The sequence below is a fragment of the Pan paniscus genome, chromosome 2 (genome assembly GCF_029289425.2).
Source record: "Pan paniscus chromosome 2, NHGRI_mPanPan1-v2.0_pri, whole genome shotgun sequence".
Taxonomy (NCBI): domain Eukaryota; kingdom Metazoa; phylum Chordata; class Mammalia; order Primates; family Hominidae; genus Pan; species Pan paniscus.
Genome location: NC_085926.1, coordinates 112,357,600 through 112,380,010, shown reverse-complemented (window position 1 = coordinate 112,380,010; position 22,411 = coordinate 112,357,600). Strand labels below are relative to the sequence as shown.

The 22,411-nt window shown below is 39.7% G+C and overlaps 1 protein-coding gene across 50 annotated transcripts in view; it reads left to right on the top strand.

Moving 5' to 3' along the window:
• ZBTB20 (zinc finger and BTB domain containing 20) overlaps positions 1-22,411 on the top strand; it is an 830,234-nt gene that overhangs the window by 749,381 nt on the left and 58,442 nt on the right. For 27 of the 50 annotated variants that reach the window (XM_055110295.2, XM_063602515.1, XM_055110297.2 and 24 more), the window contains 3 exons: positions 6,308-6,408; positions 14,461-14,624; positions 14,997-15,184. In XM_055110295.2, coding sequence (XP_054966270.1) covers positions 14,614-14,624; positions 14,997-15,184 — 199 coding nt within the window. In that variant the 5' untranslated portion in view covers positions 6,308-6,408; positions 14,461-14,613. Of the gene's footprint in view, positions 1-6,307; positions 6,409-7,267; positions 7,349-14,460; positions 14,625-14,996; positions 15,185-22,411 lie in introns of all 50 variants that reach the window. The other 23 variants (XM_055110294.2, XM_055110296.2, XM_063602516.1 and 20 more) reach the window with 3 other exon arrangements.

Sequence of the window (22,411 nt, the reverse complement as noted above, 5' to 3'; positions counted from 1 at the left end):
CTCTTTTTACAGATAGAAAAGCTGAGCCACCTAGAGGTTAAATGTCTCATCGGAGGTCATCAGCTAGTCCTGATTTTGCTTTCTCTTTTCTTATCTTACACTTTCTAACTCTTTTTTTTCTAACATTGTATTCCCCACAATGACCTCTCTGCTAATTATTTCTTAGATGTATCCTTTTTATGAAATTTGCTGTGCCTCAAATTATGATAGTGGGCCTTTGCCAATTAGTAACCCGTCCCCACTAACTCACCACTACATTTGGGGCAAAGAAACGAGGGAAGTGGAACAATTTTAAATTTACTATGATCTTTGAGACAGCTTTATCTTCACCTGGGAATTGCTGTTAGACAATTAAGGTTAGTAAAGCTCATTGAATTTCTCAGAGGGAAGGTGTTATTTGAATTATTACCAGATAATTATTGTTAAAAATAACAATAATGTAAAAAAATAGGAACTTTACATGTTAGAGACATTATCATTTTGAATTTCCAGAGAGAGGGGAAAACCCTTGGGGATCTAAAAACAATTTTTTGACAGTGTGCTCTATGCTAAGAACTCCTTGAATTCTGTGTAATGCCTGATGACCTGACAAACTGGCCTAGAATCAGAAACCAGTCAGCTGGCTGTGTGAACTGTTAGCCAAGTTATTTGGCTTGAACTGCTCCTTCAAAAACAACCCTAGTAGAAAGGAGAGTGTCAGAAATAAGACCTGTGGTCCCAGTCCAGTAGCATCAGCATCACCTGGGAGCTTCTCAGAAATGCAGGATCACAAGCTCCACCCCAGACATGCTGAATCAGAAGCCCTGGGTGATTCGTTTGTTCATTAGAGTTTGAGAAGACTGTTAGAAGACATTCTCATCTGCAATTAGAAAGGAGGAGGGAAGGGACTATACTTATTGGCAGTTTCTGAAATAGTTCCTTCTCCTGGAGTCTGTGCTCCCAGATCTTTCCAGTGGCTCTGAACCATCGTGGAAATAAGCATCTTCCTTGTGCTGTGATCACAGCGGGAACTAGAAATGTGTCCCGTGTCCATGCTGCGTTGGAACAGTTGTTATATAGTGAAAAGAGTACAGATTTAGACTCAGAGAGATCTGGGTTTGGATTCTGGCCTCACTATCCAGTAGCTTTCTAAACTTCGACCTGTTACGTAAGCCCATTAAGTCTCACTTTTCCTTATCTGTAAAATGGGTATACTAAAACATACACCATAGCATTGCTATCAGGGTTAAACAAGAACATACTCATTTATAAAAATGCCTGGTGCCGTCCCTGATAAAATTTAGACATCCAATAAATGCTAGCTGTTATTGTTACTATTACCTTTCTTGTAAACTTTAATCATGAACCCCCCATCTATAATTTTAGAATGATGTGGTGTGATTTCCTAGGAATGGGACAGGCCATACTCAAAGTAGACATCTGCAGAAAGTTCCTTACATTGATATGTGGCGGTGTATTTCATAACAGCTCTGCTCTCTAAGGGCTTCCAAGACAGATCTGCAGAAACGCCAACAATGAAACGGGCTGTAGAGAAGTGACCTACTGTCTGTTCGCCTCTGACACCATCAAGAAACTTGCCAGCCGGGTTCCAAGAGCAGATTCTTTATTACAGTGATGATGTAAGAAGCAGAGACAACAGCTGGATTTTCAGGTTCTAGGGAGAATTTGTGGCATCAGCAGCCCCTCAAAATTATCTTTTGACTTAAAAACCGAGTACACTGGATATGAAAGTCATTAAAAGAGAATAAATGTGAAACCCCATGAAGTCATTCTCACTGAATCTTTTTTAGAGTGTAACCACCCTTTAAGCAATAAAACATGACACACCATGCAGTGGTTCTGATTAATAGACGCTCAGGTGTGTACTAAGGCAAAAGGGGAAAGAAGATGGAGCTAGGTGACAATTTGCCAAAAATGAAAGTAAGATTATAGCAGCAGGATGTGGGACTGAGAAAGAAGGATTTAATTAAAGGACAGACATACTATGGTTGTATTAATTATAAAATGCACAATGTAAATCAGATTTTAGATATATTTAAAATGTACATTTATATAATTACACAAAGGATTTGTAAATTTGCCAGATAATTTTTCACTGCAATGTACTATTGATGAGTGATTTCCTTTATGATTTTAATGTAGTTGCCAGGGGGCAAAAGGAGAAGTAAGTTCTATCTGGTGAAGTGTCAATAATCTGTCCAGCCTTATGACGGGTTAGAAAGAACAATGAAGAGCTCTTGAGCCCATTTTGCTGTTTGTGTGGCTGCTGGGGTGATGCTATTTAATGGATGTCTCAATGCATAGCATGGCTCCACCATACTGGCCAAAAAGAGTTTGATTAATGCTACCTACCAAGGTTTTCCTCTGGTGAGTAACAGTGAGTCAAGCGCTCACCTGGGAGATGCAGATGAGGTCTTGTAGTATTGGAGCTAACATTTAAGAGCTGAGCTTTTCTGGCCAAGTAATAATTACTGAGATTCCCTGGAAAAGTCTGTTTTCCTCACCTAGGTAAACACTATTAGCCCCACAGCATGTTTTGTTGGGCTTTTCATCTTTGGGTGAGAGAAAATGATTCTGTTTGAGGATAAGGATAGAGAAGAGAAACAACTAATGTTTCCTCTACTACAAGAGAAGAACAAGGCAAGAAAATTTGAACAGACTCAGAGGCAATTGTGTATGCATTTCTACAAGTAAATTAGTAATATAAGGAAAGAAAAACAAGTAAACATTTAAACAAACCTAGAGAATGAGTACTAGGCTAAGCTAGGTGGAAAAAGAAGTGTTAATGTGGCATAATAGCAGATTGCCAATAGTTTGTTTCTACAAAGTAATGAATTTAACCATGGAATTACTGCATGTTTTCACCAAGAACTCCAGCTGAACACACAGCTTTTCCAAAGCATGAGAAATTTCTTTATTCTTATTTTCAGCCTGAGTTTATCACCCCAGTGGTGTTTTTAACATTTTATTTGTTTTTAATTTCTGTGGGTACATAGTAGGTGTATATATTTCTGGGGTACATGAGATGTTTTGATATAGGCATGCCGTGTGAAATAATCCCACCATGGAGAATGGGGGATATATCCTCTTAAGCATTTATCTTTTGTGTTACAAACAATCCAATTACCCTCTTTTAGTTATTTTAAAATGTACGATTAAGTTATTATTGACTATAGTCACTCTGTTGTGCTATCAAATAGTAGGTCGTATTCATTCTTTCTATTTTTCGTACCCATTAACCATCCGCACCTCCTCCCCAGTGGTGTTGACAGTATTGTCATAATTATTTCTGCTGGTAATGTTAGAAAACTTTGCTTCCTTGTTTTTTAAATCCACCCTCATTTTTTAGACAACATTTAACTATAAAAGATATTTATTAGTTCGGTTTGTTGAAGCAAATAAATGAAGCAAATTTGTTATATTTTGGAACACAATATATTTTTGCAGGTTACACACCCCAACCTCCCTCTCTCTGGTCTTGTCATTACTGATGATCTGTTGGGCCTATTGGTGCCAAGTAAGCACTGATAAATATTAATCTGTGGCCTTTCATGTCTGTTATCCTTGCCCAGCCACTAACAAGGATGCGACCTTGAGCAAGTCAGTTCCCTTCATCTCTTCATCTGAAAAATGAGGGGGTTGAAGCAGATGAGCTTTTAGGCCTTTTCAATTTAGTCCCTGTTTCTATGACTCAAGGCAAGAGTGTTTATTCTTTTTAAATTCAGTTCAGCAGATTATCAGCATAGTGCAAACTTAACGTGCAAGAAGTCATGACCCACTATAGGGTACTCAGAGTAAAAATTGTCTCAGCTTTCAAAGGGCTTATGAAGAAGGAAGACAAATTACACAAATAACCATTCGAATTGGTAGAATATGCAAAGGGAGTAGTACAGAATGTGCTAATAATATTTAAGAAGGGCACTCTCCTTTGTGAAATGCTTCATAAATGAGGTGGCATTTGGATGGCCCTTGAAGAAGCTACATGTAGACATTGAAAGAAAGGAAGAAATACCATGAACATGGTGGGAAAGAGTAGGACTTTGCTGGAGTGTAGAATGGAGTGTAGAGATAAGAGTGAGAAACTAGACTGGGCTACATTGTAGCAGCTTTGAATACCAAACTGAGAAGTTTGAATTTAATCCAATAAGCAAGGAGGACTGTAAGCAAAGAAGTGATATGTTTAGAAGGGCACTTTAGAAAAATTAATGTAATGTTTGTGTGAAGGATGGACAAGAGGTAAAGAAAAACTGGAAAAGTGAAACCAGTCAGGAGCTTTTCATAGATGTTCTCACAGTAGGTAGCAAAGGGAGAAATAGGGGTTGGTATAGAAAACAGGTATTGATTCAGGAATCACAATCAGAGTAGAATCTACAGGATTGGGTAGCTAATTGGATGTAGGAAGAAAAAAAAAACGGAAGAATTAAAGATGACTCCCCAGCTGTAGGCCCACGTAACTGGATGAAGAGAATACCAATGGCAAGAAATGGGACGTCTAGAGAAGGAACAGATTTTAAAGGAAAGACAATGAATTAAGTTCTAAACTTTCGAATTAGAAAAGCCTGTGTAGTATTTGATGGCGATGTGAACTTCTCAAAGTTAGAGACCCTGTTGTATTCATCCAGGTGCCTCATAGATGCTATATAAACACTGAATGAATGGACAAAGGAACGAGTGAACCAATAATCAGCTGTCATTTAGAATGTGGGTGTGCAGCTCTGTAGAAAAGCTAGAACTAAAGATAGCAATGTGGATGCTCTCCATGGAGAAGTGATTGTTGAGGTCAGGGAGGACTGGGGTAGAAAAAGCCTGAGGAGAGGATCTAGAGGAATGTCTACATTTAGAGAACAGAAGAAAGAAAATAAGCCAGTGAAGAAGGCAGAATAGCAGACTGAGGTATAGGGGAAAAAATAGGGTAATTCGGTGTCCTCAGGGTTAGAGCCTATGGAAGAAAATGGAGCCTTTGCAGTGAAGGACAGAGGGAATGCTCAGAACGTGCCCAGATCAATGGGTGTCACTAGAATACATTAAGAACTAAGCAATAAAGAGAGAGAGAGACTGAAATGAAATCAAGAATATCAGAAATGTGGTAAAAGTACACAATGGAACACTATTCAGCCTTCAAAAAGAAGGAAATCTTGTCATTTGCAAGAACATGGATGAATCTAGAGGTCATCCATGATATATGGGGAAAAAATAGGCTTTTTTTTGTACTAGAAAAGCCAGGCACAGAAAAACAAATACCACGTGACCTCACTTATATGGGGAATCTATAAAAGCTTAATTTATAGAAGCAAAAATTAGAATGGTGGCTGCCAGAGGCTGAGGAGACATCAGTCAAAGGACACAAAATTTCAGTTAGACAGGAGGAATAACTCCAGAGATGTACTGTACATCCTCATGACTATCGTTAATAAGAATGTAGTATATATTGAAAATTACTGAGAGTAGGTTTTAAGTGTTCTCACCGTGAAAAAGTGATAAATACATGAGGTAATTCTTTTTTTTTTTTTTTTTTTTTTTTTTTGAGATGGACTCTTGCTCTTTTGCCAGGCTGGAGTGCAGTGGTGCAATCTCGGCTCACTGCAACCTCCGCCTCCCGGGTTCAAGCGATTCCCCTGCCTCAGCCTCCTGAGTAGCTGGGACTACAGGCGTGCGCCATCACACCTGGCTAATTTTTTGTATTTTAGTAGAGACGGGGTTTCACTGTGTTAGCTGGGATGGTCTCGATCTCCTGACCTCGTGATCCTCCCACCTCGGCCTCCCAAAGTGCTGGGATTACAGGTGTGAGCCAGCACACCCAGCCGGTAATGCATATTTTAATTAGTTTGATTTAGCCATTCCACAATGTATACATGTATCAAAACATCATGTTTTATACCATAAATATATACAATTTTTATGTGTGAATAAAAAATAAATAAATATAATAAATAAAAAAAAAAGAAAAGGATACTAGAAGAATCAACTGTGGGAAGGTTGAAGGACACTGTTTCTACTTCCTTCCCCCACTGTCACCCACAACTCAGCTTCTAAGTCAGAACCACAAAATCAGCTCCACCCGCACTGACAGGGTACTGTTGATGTCCCAGGCTGCACAGGCAGTTAGGTGAAAGCACTGAAAATGGAGCCTGGACAACATCCTCTCCATTTTCCCTTCCGTACCTCGCCATTCTCTGGTGCAAAGATGTAGAACCAAACAACCAACCTCTCACTCAAGTCCCAAAGTTCTTTCCTATCAAAATAAATAATTGCCATCACCATCACCTGTTCATTTAACAACCTTATTTTTGTTTTTTGTCTGATCTAGATGCAGCCGCTCTCTGCTCCCTGCCCCAATGAACATCTGCACTAGGCCCAAGCCTTGGAGTAATTTACCTGAAGAGTGACACCATTGATTTTGAAACTACTGTGAGTACATTATGTCTCCAATAAAAGGCTTCTTAGTTCACTTTGTTTAATACACACACACACACACAGAAAATTGTGAAAGCAGGCAAAATTTTAGATGGCTTCATTTCTTGGATCAGCAGGGTAACCAGACTCAGTCCTGAGGTGCCCACAGCGGTTCTCAACTTCCCGGCTGCAATGCACACCATGTGCATTATCATTCCCTCCTGGCCAGATGGCTGTGCCGAGCTGTATCTGAGCACACCTTGCAGGGACTGGTGCTGTTCTGCTTGGTCATCTGTGCCTCTATGTACGGTGGTGGCAGCTTCTCCTAATCTGTTTGCTTCTCATCATCCTTCCGTGCCACTGTTGAATCTCATGGTAGGTTGTCATTTCTTGCCACCCTGGTCAAATCTGTGACCAGCAGCTTTGCTTGGTTTTATTTACCTGTTGTCTGAGCTGCAACCCATGCTGTTGTCTCCTTGCTGCCCTTCCCTTGGAGCTCTGGCCTCCTTCCACCACATCTCTAAGCCACTTGTATCCAGCTCACCTCTGCTCTCTGGATGTATGGGTCTGTGTAGTTGATTTAGTTCCCGCCATGCAAGGCATTTATGTAGGAGAAGTACAGACCTTGCAAGGAAAAGTACAGAAATAATTTGGGGTAGGAGATATGATACCTATGGGAAAATACTGATGAAAGTTTGATATCAAGTATTCATTAATCATTGCTGAAATAACAAATGAATATATGCTATTTTCCAATAGAAAAGCCAGTCATTTGAATTATTTAGAAGTTCTGCATGCAAAATAACTTAATTACACATTTTAAAACAATAACTAGTTGTTATATTCACAAGTTTTCCTATATGTTATGAGGCAGGTAATGGGATGGTGTTTTACAGACTTCTATGTTACTGGAAAACGCTAAACCTGGGAGACTAACATCCCTCTTAGGCTTCAGGTAGGATATTTACATTCATATTTCTATGTCTTTAGCTATTCTGGTATAAATCAAACCTAAAGGGATGAAGCCAGAGTTTTGCTTTATTTTGTGTTGCTTTTTTACCTTTAATGCTTCCAGTCAACTGAATCATAGTTGATGGGGGCTGCTGTGTAGGTGATAGACAGGCCTGCCTTTCCCGGAGGGGAATGTGTTCTATAGTACTAATAGGACTGAGTTACTGGGGACTAAAGACATGACAGAAGATCAAACATAGTTTCTTCAGTCCACACCCACACAAGGAACTTACTTGTATATACCTTCATTCATCCTTAAGTTCAAGTGCAAGGAATATCCGAGAAATTCCCACATCTGGATAGTTTTCTGAGTTTTTCTTCATCACAGAGTAACTATGCTGATACAGATAACACAGCCTTACTATGATGCAGATGGGTTTAAAAGTTTCTATATCCTTTAAGAGGGAAAAGAGTTCTTATCACTCTTACCTTCCTGTGCTACAGAGAACCCAGATCCAGACCTAGAAATCAGGAGCTATGTTGCCTACAGATTACAGAGAAGTCCACAAGTGAGCATGTATTTCTGTCGTAGGAAGTATTTCATCTGTGCAGAATGCCAGTGCCTGCTTTTACTTCTCATGGGCCCTAGAGAATGGACAGATTGGGTTATAATCTTTGCAGTCTTTGCTATTTAGAAACTTGGCTTTCCAATGCATAAAAGAGAAATAATAATAATAAAACAGAAACTTGCTAGGTGCAAAAATCAATAAAGAGGATAAAAAATTAAAATGTGAATCATTTGCAGAAGTATATCTCTTCTGGTGGGTTGACAATGCTTTGGGCCTAGTCACAAGGCTTGGAAGTGGGTTGGGGAGGCACATATTAAATTTTAATACCTACCCACCCCCCATACCACCTGCACAATAATGCTCAGTGGCCCTGCCTACTTAACCAGATTATTGTGATAAGTCAATGAGATGATATATATATAAAGTCTGTCACGGCAGAGGTGAGTATATTTACTCAGTCATTTAAAATTTGCTGAGCATTTACTATGTGCCAGACACTGTTCTAGGAACTAGGAATATGGCAGCAAGCAAAACAAACAAAAATCCCTGCTCGGCTGAGCTTACATTCTCTTTTCTTGCTCTGTGAGTGGCAATTCGACATAATAGGTACATGGAAGCTAAGACAGAACTTATTTTGTTCTGTCTTTCCTTCCAGAAAGTATAATTGAAAGTATAAGAGAGAAGAACACATATGTTGATTAGTCTTGCCACCCCATTCTACCCCCCAAAAAAACTCCAGAACCATTCTTTGCCCGGATGTGTGACCCAGAAGACTGGCCTTCTGGACTACATTACCCAGGCTCTCTTGTCCTTGGGCTTCCCTTTGAATTTGACCAAAAGGAGACATCAGCAGGAGATGTGAAAGTGGGGGAAGAGAGAGGTCAGGAAATGTGTTAGTTCAGCCCTCCTTCCCAACTCCAATTCTGACTGGACTCAGAATTCATCACCATTTTACTTGCCCCTTCAGTTTAAATGGTTTAAAGCTTTCCACTACTGCTAGTACCTGGCAGTCTCTACTATTGCTAGTAGCTGGTGCTATCTCTCTTGAGGTCCCTTAACCTCATCTGCAGCTCCAAATACAATTTTTTCATTAAATCCTCTTTAGCTAAAAACTTTGCATGTGCCATCATTTTTGCCAGGATCCTGACTGATACAGTTAAGAGGAAATTATACTGAAAAAAAAATTATAAATCAGCCCTGCCAAGGTTAAAAAAAATAAGATTGAGAAAATAAAATGTGTTTAATCACTAAAATATCTTAAATTGATGTGAGGACATCAGACCAGGTAGAGAAATGATAAATTGCAAGAAAACACGATAAGCCAGAGTCCCATAGGTTGGTCTCAATGAATAGACCATAGTGTCCAGGCTTGATGGGCTTCTATAGGCTAAGTGCAGCTTGCTCAACCCTCAGCTTCAAGGAGCTCATGGTGTAGTGTAGCCACAGCAATGACAAACATGTGAGCAGAAAGGAGATGTCAGGAAGTATACGGCAAGATCAAATGTTGAGGAAGAGATTGCTGGTCCTAACATTGTTTCTGCCTTTGCTACAATAACAATCCATTTGCCCCTCCCCAAAATCTAGATATCTAAACAGATTACTGAAATGAAGGGAAATGTCTTCTTTTTCTTTTGTTTTTTTCTTGCTCCAGGCTGCAGTGCAGTGGCGCCATCTCGGCTCACTGCAACCTCTGCACTCCCGGATTCAAGCAATTCTCCTGCCTCAGCCTCCTGAGTAGCTGGGACTACAGGCATGCACCACCATGCCCAGCTAATTTTTGAATTTTTGGTAGAGACAGGATTTCACCATGTTGGCCAGGATTGTCTCGATCACTTGACCTCGTGATCTGCCCGCCTCGACTTCCCAAAGTGCTGGGATTACAGGCATGAGCTACCACCCCTGGCCCGGAAATGTCTTCTTAAAGCTAACATGATGAATATCACAGAACTAACAATCCCTATGAGAGGAACTACCATTATTGAGCTCTTACCATGTGCCAGCACAAGGCAAATCACTTTACATGGCTTATCTCATTTGTTCCTCACAATAACCCTAAGCGGTAGGTATTATTATTCCCATTTTACAGATGAGGAAAATGAGGCTCAGAGATGCGGAGTAATCTACCCAGGACATACAGCTAATAGGTAGTGGAGCGCAGTTCCGCTACCACCCTTATTGGGGTGGTTTGTTACCACCTACCCTTTCTCTCCTGCCCAGATACTAAGCCTATTTAATGAGTAGGGAAATTGTTACGACTCCCGTAAGATTGGGGGAGGCATCACTGGTCTAAATTATCATGAGCCAATAGGAGGTTCCAACTACTTTTTTCCTATCTGATAAGTAACAGGCACATTACTTACCAGATAGGAAAAGACCAAGCTGATAAGTAAAAGGCACATTAACGTGCAAGAGAGGGTGGGAGCCCAGTGAAGAGAGAAAATTGGGATAGGGTGAAAGAAGAGAGCACTCTCAACACCCTGGAGACTGCTAAGAGCTCACACAGATAAAATATTTATTTTTCCATATGTTGCAGAAAGCATTGCCATCACTGTATGTGTGCAATATGTGCAAAAGAGTGTGAAATATATACATCAAATGCCGCCGATCTGGTTAATTTCCATGCATTTAACATGCTTAATACCTACCATATCATCAATATGTTTTAATGCATATTTCTTTCCACATACAATATGGTCTAGTTAGGAAAGAGCCAACATCCTTCACAGTCTTACTCACTGCTATGTTTCAGCCTAAAACTTCTTGCTGGGGCCAGCACAATGAGAGTTAAAAACCAGAAGGCTCTGCTGGCTAACTCGGCCGCCAGTCTCCTTAAAACACACTCCCAATTCTTGAAGCAGCCTTTTCTCATAACAGAAATGTTTGCAGTGAGGAGATGAAAATGTTTTTGTTCTCCTTGGACAATTGAGAGATGTTCAGTCAGAATGTCAGAACTGACCGTTGAAAGGCGGGTGCCTGCGGCCACGCTTTTTTGCCTTTTTTTTTTTTTTTCTTTTTTTGAATGCAGAGCTCCACCAGTGTGGCGGGAGGAAGTGCACAATGATTGGTCTGTTTCTCTGTGGAAGTGTTCAGGGTACACCCAGTTTTGCTTTGCATATATTTGCGAAACATCTGCCCTTTTCTTATTCTTAAGTCCTTCCCTGTCACCAGCCCCCTTTTCCTTTTTCCCTGGTTTCTTTCTTTGTTGTTGTTGGCTTGTCTAACTTTTTCATTGGAGCTTTCATTTTCCGGTTGAGGGGCGACTTCATCAGAGTGTATAATTTTAACAGAGAGAGAGGAGGAAGGGGGTGGAGAGAGAGAGAGAGAAAATGAGAGAGAGAGAGAGAATGAGAGAGAGAGAGAGAATGAGAACTGAAAAGAAAGAGACTGAGAGGCCAGAGCCTGGCAAATCAACCTTTGGCATGGTGACCAGGAGGAAGGTTCTGGTCGGGAGTTTGCCTCTCTGAAATCCGCCGGAGTCAGCCAGTGTGCTGCTGCCCTCTAAAGGCTCCAGGGAATAGTGCATCGCCACAGAGGCTTGAAAAGACTTGCCCTCAGATGTGCCATGTTTATAATTCTTTTTATACAGCCTCAAAATGTATTTTCAACTAATTATGACAAGGCTTATTCTTTCCTCCTTAATAAACTATGAACTGCAAAAATGGGGTCAATTCACAGCACCTGTGCATGTCTAGACGTAAACGGGTGCTATGTTTTAGGGTTTCTCAGCTCCGGAAAAAGGAGTCCGAAGAACCATTAGAGAGGGTGAGATAGGACATGAATTGCTTCTGAGGATGGTGAGCAGTTCTCTATTATCTGGACAGTTGGGAAACAGCCCAGTGGTATAAGGGTAAGTAAAGTGATATAAGACAAATGAGGGGGTGAGCCAAAAAGGTTGAGTTGCTAACATTTCCTGTTTATAGAGGTAGCTCCAATGCCTCTGTGCTATCAATATTCTCCCAAAGTGATCACTGAGGCAACAGGAGGGTGTGATACAAGATGTCAGGTAGGAAACAAGAGCGAATCTAGGGAAGGAAACAAGGGCATTGATATGAAGAACAATATAATTTTTGCAGTGTTAAAAATAAAAGAGTAATGTATTGGTGGTTTTGCTATGTCCTTATGTTTGAAAGAAAGCTTTCTTAATTTTCTGAAGCACACATCTGAAAGTATCCTAGGCCCTGTCTATGAATATCAAAAATAAACACTTTTTTCTGCTAGGTGACATATGTCATTACTGTTTTGACCCTATATTTAAATGAATCGTGAGGGCCAGCCTAGCCTTACTGAGCAAAATAGTCCTGCTCTTATTAAATACCCCTCACAGACTTCAAGCAAAAGCAGCCAGTCAGGTAGTTTTGCTACCTTGCTGCATAAAAAGTAGGAAACTTAATTGGGATTCAGACTATGACCGTTCTTAAAATACACTTTAATTTCAGCTTCATTTCATTCTGTCCACAATCAATTATTGAATGACAGCTTTGTCTAAGCTACATTGCTTAATAGTATAGACAAGGCAGTAAACTCTGGGAGGGAAGGAACCAGTCCTGTTTTATTCTTTAGCCCATGTTGGCACATCATGGGTACATCATAAATATTTGTAAAATGAATATGTAAATGAATGAATGACAGGAGAAGGAAGAACAAAAGAATAGGTGAACACTAGGAATACTAAAATAACTAAGACATTTCCTTACCTTCAGAGAGCTTACAGTCTCACAAGAGGGATATGCACATAAATAGCCATTATTGAAATAAAATTGAGTGAGTGAAATAAGATTAAGAAAAAAAAGAGCTTAGGCATTTCGGAGAAAGACCTAGGGAGGAATTCACTGTGGGGAGTGAAGTCCTATCTGGCAGAGAGGAATCAAGACAGTTATAAGATGAAGACACCATTTAATAAGTATGAAGGATAATAAGTATGATTTCAACAGGGCAGAGATGAAATATGGGATATTCAAAGTAAGAGAAAACTTGAGCAAAGATGTAGAGCCCAGAATGTAGATTCCCAGGATGTTCTGGAGGATATTCAAGAAATCTGAGGGTACAGTATGGCCAATATATAGGACACATGAAAAAAGTTAGAAGAGATACGGAACTGACCTTGAGTGTCAGGCTAATGTAGTCATCTTGGATTTAGTGAATGCAAAGAAGCAGGCCTAGAGGAGTGAAAGAGGATGGAGAGCCAGTTAGTAAACAATCAGCTAGATAAAAAGCAGTAGGTGATTGCAGTGAAATTGGAATGGAAACACAGATGTGAAAAAAAATTTGAAGGAAGCAGAACTGTAAGAACTTATTATAAATTGGCTTTAAGGCAAAGGAAGGTGTATAGTGACGCTGAGGTTTCCAACCTGGTGGTAGACAACAGTGATAGAGATATGGACCTTAGAGAAAGCATTGGTTTTAATAAAGGAGTTGGGCTTTAGCAACTTTGATCTTGGCTACATCTTTAAACTGAAAATCAGAATACCAGCTCCTTCAGGGTCCATGTAGACACTCAAGATTTGGGGGTTACTCCCATAGTCACCATTCAAAAATCAATTGATAAGGTCTTATCATTTGTTGCTTCTCTTGTATTGGCTTCCTCCATACTGAAAAAGATGTCTGACAGCCTCACCTCTGTTCTAATCTTTGCCATGCCATCTCTGCCTCCTGCCCTCTGAAGAAACAGATTTTATTTCACAACCTGTTGGACTGAAAACACAGCATACTAATCATAACACCATATTCTGCGAGGGCAGATTTAACTACCCAGCACAACAAATTTAAATACAAAATATTCTGCCTAACAAGTCCATTACCATGCTCATAGAAACAAGGGAAACATGGAAACAAATCTACTTACAACAAATTCTGTACCACACATAGTCTTCTACAAATAAAATAAATGCTTTTTCTGGTCATGTCCACATAATGATAGAAAAAGACATAAATCCAAGGGAATTGGAGAAATGTTCAGGAACTATTACTAATAAACTAGTTTGGCTGTGGTCTAGGGTCTGTGTAGTATAAGCTAAGTATTTGTTAATTTCATATTAGTTGCATTGTCCTGGGGAGAGGAGACCTGAGCTGACTGATAGCTGTGCTGTTTTACTACCTATTCCTGACCCCATATAACAATTAGTAACAATTACTTTCTAATTCCCTTCACCCTTCTCTTCCTCATGTCCCAAACACACAATCACACCCTAAACTCCAGGACGATGCACCAAATCAAAAATCTTAGGCGTAGGATGAGTAAAGAGTTGGAGTAGAAAAATCTCTGCATGAGAGTTGGAGTAGAAAAATCTCTGCATGACACCTTCCCTCTTTAGCTACTAGAATCTAAGCTCTTCTTTTCACTTTTCACTTGCTACTCTAACAGAAACCTCCCATCACTACCCCCTCATCTGTACAGGCTGCAAATTTAAATTGTGATTTGAAATTTTATTTAAAATGAAATCTAAGTAAGAGCAAGAAAGTTGAATGTTCCTTAATGTAGTCCACGAGTAGAAATTTAAAGTTGGAAGGAACCTTTAAGGCCTTCTAATCCAAGCCCTTTATTTTACAGATGAGGAAACTGAAGCCCAGAGAGGTGAAGTGAGGTGCCCAAGGCCACACAGCAAGTTAGAGGCACAGCTAGTACGGTAGCTCAAGTCTCCTGACTCCCAGTCCAGTGCTTCTCCCATTACTCCACGAGTCCTGTCTCTAAGCTTCCTGACAAATGCTAGAACGGTAAAACTTCCACTAGTATTTTTCCAGACCATGTTAAAACTCCTAAGGGGGGAAGAGGGATGCTTTCTTGGATAATGTCAGCCATACGTAGCTCAAGCTGTCTAAAGTTCTGGGACAGGGTCTTTTTATGCAGCCAACAGAGTCCAAATGTGGTGCTGTTTGCTTGGCCCATATGCTTTCATGTGTTCCCAGTTAGGCCATTACTGGAGGGAAAAAAAACAAGAATCAGCTTGTTTTAAAACAAGGGACATACTGGACTCCCTCCCATCCCCCTTCAGAAAAAAAAAATCAAGTTATCTTTAACAGATTCTAAAAATGCCTTTTCCCAAATATGCAGTCAGTTCCTTCAAAGGGCCCTTTGTTTATTTTCAGGAAGAAACCCAAGACAGCTGAAAACCAGAAGGCATCTGAGGAGAATGAGATTACTCAGCCGGGTGGATCCAGCGCCAAGCCGGGCCTTCCCTGCCTGAACTTTGAAGCTGTTTTGTCTCCAGACCCAGCCCTCATCCACTCAACACATTCACTGACAAACTCTCACGCTCACACCGGGTCATCTGATTGTGAGTACACCACTAAGGTGATGGTGTCTTTGCAGTGCTTGGAGTAGTGCTTCTCCCCTGGGTTCTGGCTTTTCTACTTTCAGAGCAAGCTCTTTGCATTTGGTCTTCTAAAGCAGCCAAAAGTAATGTGCCACCATTTTCATTCAGCCAATATCTATAAGTTTTCAAAGCTAGAGTGTATTTAAAAGCCAGGTGACATGCCATTTGGCCTTAAAAGGCTGATTAATTACATAAAACACGTTCTTTTCATAACACTAACCCAGAAAAAGAAGTTTTGTTGCTGGTATCCATTTATTCTTGATCTGGATAACGGCACTTCCACAATTACTAAATTGAACAACCAAATGTGGACCTCAGAAGGCCAGTTAGACACAAGGAAACATCCATTTTGAAATTACATAACACAAGTCAGATTTGCATTAGTTATTGGAGTCTCATGTAGCTTGGCTGAATTTCTGTCTTTCCAGTTTTTAATTTATTTTGAAGTGGTTAAAGGATAGCATAAATTTACAGAAGAAAAGAGAATGGCTTCCAAGAATTCAGAAGCCACCCAGACTTCACACAGCCAATGAGAATCCAGGTTAAAAATATTTTTTAATTAAAAAAACTGCCTAAGGGCTAAATTTGGAAATGGGCAGCTTAATGAGATCGTCGCTATTGAAATCACTTCTTTGCTGTTTATTTTTGCCATCTTCCCACTAATCTGGGAGTCACTTCTTCTAATTCTATTTTAAGCAAGTTGATAAATCACGTTTAGGAGATTTTTTTCTTTTTCTGAAATGTAACCCAATACTTCAGAGAAAAAGAAACATGTGTGTTGACAATGGAAAGGAATGAAATAACTTTGGAGTCGAATCCAAAAGAATATTCCTTTTAGTCTTAACATACCCAACAAGTCTTCTGAACTGATCTCCATAAAGGATGTCTGGTAACATGCAAATAACTGGCATATTCTTCTTTAAAATGAGTAACATAAGACCTGCAAAGTTTTATTTCAAAAATAAAATTTTGTCCACAAAGACAAAAATTATTAGGAAATGAGATTCTAAATCTTTTATTGTTATTTTTCTGACAGAACAAATGTAAAATTCTGCAAAGAAGGCAAGAGACAATGGTCCAGGAGATTCCATTGTCTACTTGCTTCATCATGATAGTCTCTAAAGAGAGGGAAATGAGCTGGCGGCAGGATTGGGGTGAAGAGAGCTTGTTCTGTTTAAGGTTGGGCTAAGACCATATTCTAGCCGTCACTAGAAAATGAAAAGGGAAGTAACGTGAGACAAATCTCTGTGGCCTATGTGATTTGAACAGTCGAAGTTGAGGCTTCTATAGAGAAACCAGGGGGCAGAAGCAGGGACTGTGTCCTGAGGACCGTCCTAATAGTCACATCCTTGGACCTTCTTGCCTGGCAATCTTCAATGTAATAGTAATGACAGAAAGAATTGGAAAGTAGAGTGGCACAGTGCCCATAGGCATGTGCACACTGTCCCTTCCCACCAGGAAAATAGCCCGTTCCTGTGGTGAAGGGCCTGGAGTTTCTACATGCAGGTCTTCATTACCCGGCTTTCTGCCACACCTTATGGGTATGGATTACATAGAATTGCCTTAGCCCAGAAATCTTCTGTTACAGCAAAAATGAATGTTTTGTGAATAGAAAAAGCACTGGGCTTCACTTATTGTGCTTTATCATAAGCATCCTCTGGCCAGGCCTTAGCATTGGCATGAAGTAAGTTTCAGGAACAGCGTGAGTATGGTGTCACCATACATCTCCTTGGTGGCCCTGGGGAAGCCAGTGGATGTGAGCTCAGTTGGAAAAACAAACCAGGAGGAGAAACCTGATCTCCAGCTGTTTTTAGACAGTCACTTTGATTTTGCCATTAAGATGTGTAAGTCTTCTCTGTTCCAACCTGTTGTTTAAATTGATTATACTTTTCTCCAAATATATTTGGATTGTAGTTTGTCCTGATTTGAGCCTACACTTAGAAGAAAATTGTTTTTAGGAAAGATTCACAGAAATCTGTCCATTTGGAGATTGCTTGAGAGAAGACAGGAAAAAGGTTTATTTTAAGCTGTTAAAATTTTTGGATGCTCTTCTTGCATTCAAGAGGATTTTTTTTTTTTTTTTACTTTCAAATGTCATTCTTACCATAGATTAATTTAAAAGCCTAATTTCCTTAAGGTAAAATATTCAGTTCCTATTTAGAACCAACAGATTTGGGGCATTTAAAAATAGTGCCCTTGACTTGTTAGTCTCTTTAACTTCAGAAACATTCCACCAGTGTGTGTTGTTCCAAACTTTCACAAGTGCTTGAATTTTTATAGCACCTTTTTATTTGTCATGTGTTTAGCAAAATTATTCTTAGTCATGATTTAATGCCCATATCCTGTCAGTATGATCCTTCCCAATTTACAGATGAGAAAACCGAGAAAACTGACACCCAGGTAGATGAAAGACTCGCTTGTGGTTAACTCATTTGGGTACCGAGGGGTGTTTATGGATTTGCTCTCATTGTGAGAGCATTTCTTATTGGAATTCTCTGTTCTGAGCCCAAAGACGGCATTCCTGGCTCTGAACAGGCATCTTGAAAATGTGCAACTACTCATATTGGTGACTGGGTTGTAAAACATGATGGATAAAGCATCGCCACAAAAGAAAAGTCAGCTCTGCCTATGAACTGACATGGGTGGGTAAGCCACCATCTTTTTTGCATATGAAGGACACAGGCTGTGTTTTACAGCAAAGATGACAAGTCTGACCCCCTAAATTCTCAGTTGACTGTTTAACCTCCTGAGCCTCTTCAAATTCGGCAAAAGATCCCAGTGGTATTCAAAACAAGAAGAAATATAGTTGAGATATGCTTTCTTTTGTGAGATGATGAGGTTAATATTGCTGCTAAAATGTATGTTGCTTTGCAGTGCGCCTACTAACACAATTTCCTTTTAGCAATATTCCCCCATTACCCCCTAGCTTACCACCTCTTCACCATTGCTAAAAATCGAATGGTAAGCAAATTCATATGGTGATAATGGAAGGCATTAAGATGAGTTATGGAATCTGAAGGGTAAAAAACACCCTAGGTGTTTGATAGAGCAGTTACTCACTAAGCAAGCTGAGTATGAGCTGAGCCAAGTGCTCCCTTTAAATGCTTAAGCAGGACTAAACCAAGTCAGTAAAGCAGACGAAGCTCTCCATATGAAAAACCTTTCTTGACAGCTATCAAGCTGTAGCACATCACAGTCATATACATGTGATAGACGCGACCAGAACTTTTACTTGCATATTTCTTCCATTTTGTTTTCCCCCAAATAAGGCTCCCATTGAAAGAAGTGATTTTCCTCCCTGTGGCCATCCTCCCTACTTCTGCTGTAGATCCACCTATTCTGATGTCTTTCTTTTGTTGGAAGCTGATATTCGTGGTGACTTACCTTCCCATGTTTTACACCGGCCTCATCAGACTGTCTCATTTTTTGTGTCTTTGCCAAGATGCACTTATGCATGAACAGTTTTTATTTATTTTTCATTGAACCTTTACACATTTCCAAACTGTTGTGTGGGTGGGTTTAACTTTAGCTCCGTAGGTAGCATCACTCCGCTGGGGCTGGACACTCACAGAGGCCAGTGGGCTCTTCCTTTTCCAACTCTTGCCATCCACCTTCCTTGGCCTCCCCCTCCCAACCATTTGCTTCACCCGCCCAAGTCTGTGTGATTAAAATTTTTAGTACACTTGGCTCATTTTGAACTTTTAAGCAATTTTTTAGAGAACAAAACAGAGGATTTTTATGGCAAACTCCATTAATGCCACATTAAGGCTGACATTTTAATTACCCCAAAGTCAGGAAATGCAAAGTTCAGGTTCCCACAGCAACAGAAACTGTCCCCTTGAGTGCTGGCATCACAGCAGATTCTTTCATTCCCTGATTACACAACACTGGGTGTGGGGACATTGTTTTTATCCACATATGTGGAAAGGAGCACAGCTTTTATCCTTTGATTTTTTTCCTGTAACTACAGTTGAGGATATGGGTCTTTAGCTTCCCTCCCAAAACCATCTATACGTATTATCCTGGAACGGAAGACTATTATAGCTCTACATGTGCACACGGACAGAATTAAAGTTGCTGTGGGAACATTAACTCTGATTTCCGGACTTCTGTGCCAGTCACATTTAAACCATAATGTTGTAATTTTTGGCATGTAATAAATGTGCATTTCATGTACACAGACAGAAAGAAGCATAAAATGTATTTTAAAGAGCAATTAATTACTAACTTTGTGATTAAAAAACATTTGGTGCATGTTCCTTCCCATTTAGCATCAGCTGCTGGTCTTAGCCAGGCCTAATAGATGACATACTGTGTCTCATCCTGTAACTCAGATGTACTTACTGTATGTTCCTGTTCTTCCAGATAATTAATTCCCTTAGTAAAGCTGTAGGGGGAAAACAAAATGGAAGGAATATGCAAGCATGTAAATAGGGTAAGGGATATTTCGAAGGAAATTATTCATTTCTGTGAATAAACCTTTTAGTCCCTGATAACGAGCCAGAAATCTGCTAAGTGGGTGTAGACAAAGGTTTCTGGCCATCTTAGAGCATCTGGTTCAGGGCCATCAGAACAACTTGAAAGCAGATTTCCCCTTGAATTGCAGGCATGCCCACTGGGGGAGTGATTTTACTCTGTAAAAACTTATAGGCTTAAGGCTTAAAAAGTTATTTTACTCTATAACAACTTTTTAGTCTATGCTGTATTCAAACTGGAAAGTAAAAGTTATAGGGAATCAGGTAAGATGAGGGCTTTGCTAAAGAACCCCTGACTTAAAGAGTAATTTTTTTCTTCCTTTACATTTAAATCTGGTTTACCCATTTGTGTTAGAGAAGGCAGTGTTTCAAAATAACTGTTTGAACGGGTTTGTGATTGAAAGGCGTTAGTAGCAATACTCTATGGTGCCGTGTTTAAAAATGCGAATGCTTGAGTATATATTTGAAACCAGATGAAATAAAAAACTTTACTGAAAGGATGTATAGCTTAAACTCTAGGTAAGGCTTTAAGGGAGACACGCTCAGTGAAGAACCTCGTGCTATCCGTTCATTCTGTCTCCTGTTGTGTATTTCTTTTTGTTCAGTTTGGTTGCATATGATATTTAACCTTTAAGAAAAATACTTCAGTTTTACAGGGCTCTGATTTGCTTTTACTTGGGCTGTCTGTATGTGTGAATGTATGTCTGTATGAGTGAAAACTGCTCAAGCAAGTTTGAAGGTCTCTTTGGCAAATTTGACTGCATGTTCAGAAAGTTTCCAATCGGAAAGCTGATTCAGTGTAAAACCTTCCAAAAACTTCCTGAGGCACCTGTTCACATGAAAAGATTGGATTTCTGTTGGAGGTGCTCAGAAGGCAGTGTTTATAACTGAAGATCTCTGTTTGGTGTGCCAAAAAATGAAAAACATTTTGGCCCCAGAAAACCTCCATAAATGTTCAAAATGTATAATCAAACAAAAGCTTCATTTGGATTCAAATGCATGTATCTCAGCAGATGTGTCTAAACTAACTGGAATCCCACAGGAGCAGCTGAACTGGATTTTGGTATGTCTTGATAACTGAAAGAGTTATTCTTAGACTTTGGAAGGACAAAAATGGTCCATCTGTGAAGAACCGTAATAGAGACATGGCAAAAAACAGCATCCTCTGAAAGAGTTTATTTATGGAATTTAGGACAAGTTGGACAATCCTGAAAACATTTTAGGGTCACACTAATTTGCAGAGAAAATATAGCCAAAATGGAATGGAATAACAACCACAGACAGTTACTATCCAATGGCTTGTTATTAATTTTCTAATAAATTCCATATCAGTTAAGCAGTAATAGAGTGTCTTTGGTACAACTAAGTGCTCTCGTTGCCCCCAGTGTTCTGCATTCTGCTTTATTCTATGTTCTGTAAGGAATTATATATTTATCTTTTCATTTAAACTGTTTTTCTGTCATTTCATTGCCAAGTAAGCCCCCCATCTGTTAAATGTGGATTTCATGTCATTAAAGATAGTCTTTCCCGTTTTAAAAAGTCATCTTTCTGCCTCTTAGTTAATTGATATATAATCTCTTTGGAATTTTTTCGTTACCTTTTATACCCTTTATTTAGAGATTTTAGTGCTTAGTCCAGCACTTATACATTGGAAGGCCAGTTCGTTTTTTTTATTTGCTCTAATTTCCTAGAGTTTCCACTTTGTGCATTTGGGGACACACTTATTTTAAAAAAGCACAGGTCTTGAAACTTTGTATCTTAATCTACCTCTATTTTTTAAATTGGCCATCTTTTTATAAAACTTATTATTTCCCTACAACACCAATTTAACTGGGTTTCTTCCATAGTCACTTAATGCAGTAATTTCTGGTAGTCGTTCTTATTCATTCATTCGTTTAGTCATTAATGTAGTCGTTGATCAAATGTTATCAGATCCCTCATTCTGCACCAAGTCCTCAGCTAAGATTAGGGACGAAGATAGGAATGAGACCCCATCCCCACACTTTGGAACATAACAGGGTAAATATAAATGCAGAATTAAAGTGTTCCAGTATGCACAAAATGCTACAGAGCCCCCGAGGAAAGAGCCTCTTGAAGTGGAAAGAGCTCCACACCAAAAATGAAATTAAACTGGATCATAAAGGAGTGGGCATTTGTAAAGTAGAAGGCAGAAGTAATGGCATTCCAGGCAGAAGGAACAGAAAGAAGCAAAACCATAGAGGCACAAACAGAGCGCAGAGTTTTCAGAAAACAGAACAGTTCAGTTATGACACTGAGGCCTTCTTATACTTTGCCTCATTTTAATCATGGGAAGATTTGTATTTGGGTAACATTGTCTATTGTTATAATTCAGCTGAGCTGAATCCTATATCCATTTTAGAGACATTTGCTTTCCAAATATATAATAAAGCAAGACATCTACTTATTTTCTAATAGGCAAAAGAACCCTTCCTTCCACACAGCCAGTCAAAGTAAGAAAGTATTCTGAGGGGGCCAGGCGCAGTGGCTCACGCCTGTAATCCCCGCACTTTGGGAGACCAAGGCGGCCAGATCATGAGGTCAAGAGATCGAGACCATCCTGGCCAAATGGTGAAACCCTGTCTCTACTAAAAATAGAAAAATTAGCTGGGCATGGTGGCACGTGCCTCTAGTCCCAGCTACTTGGGAGGCTGAGGTAGGAGAATCGCTTGAACCCAGGAGGCGGAGGTTGCAG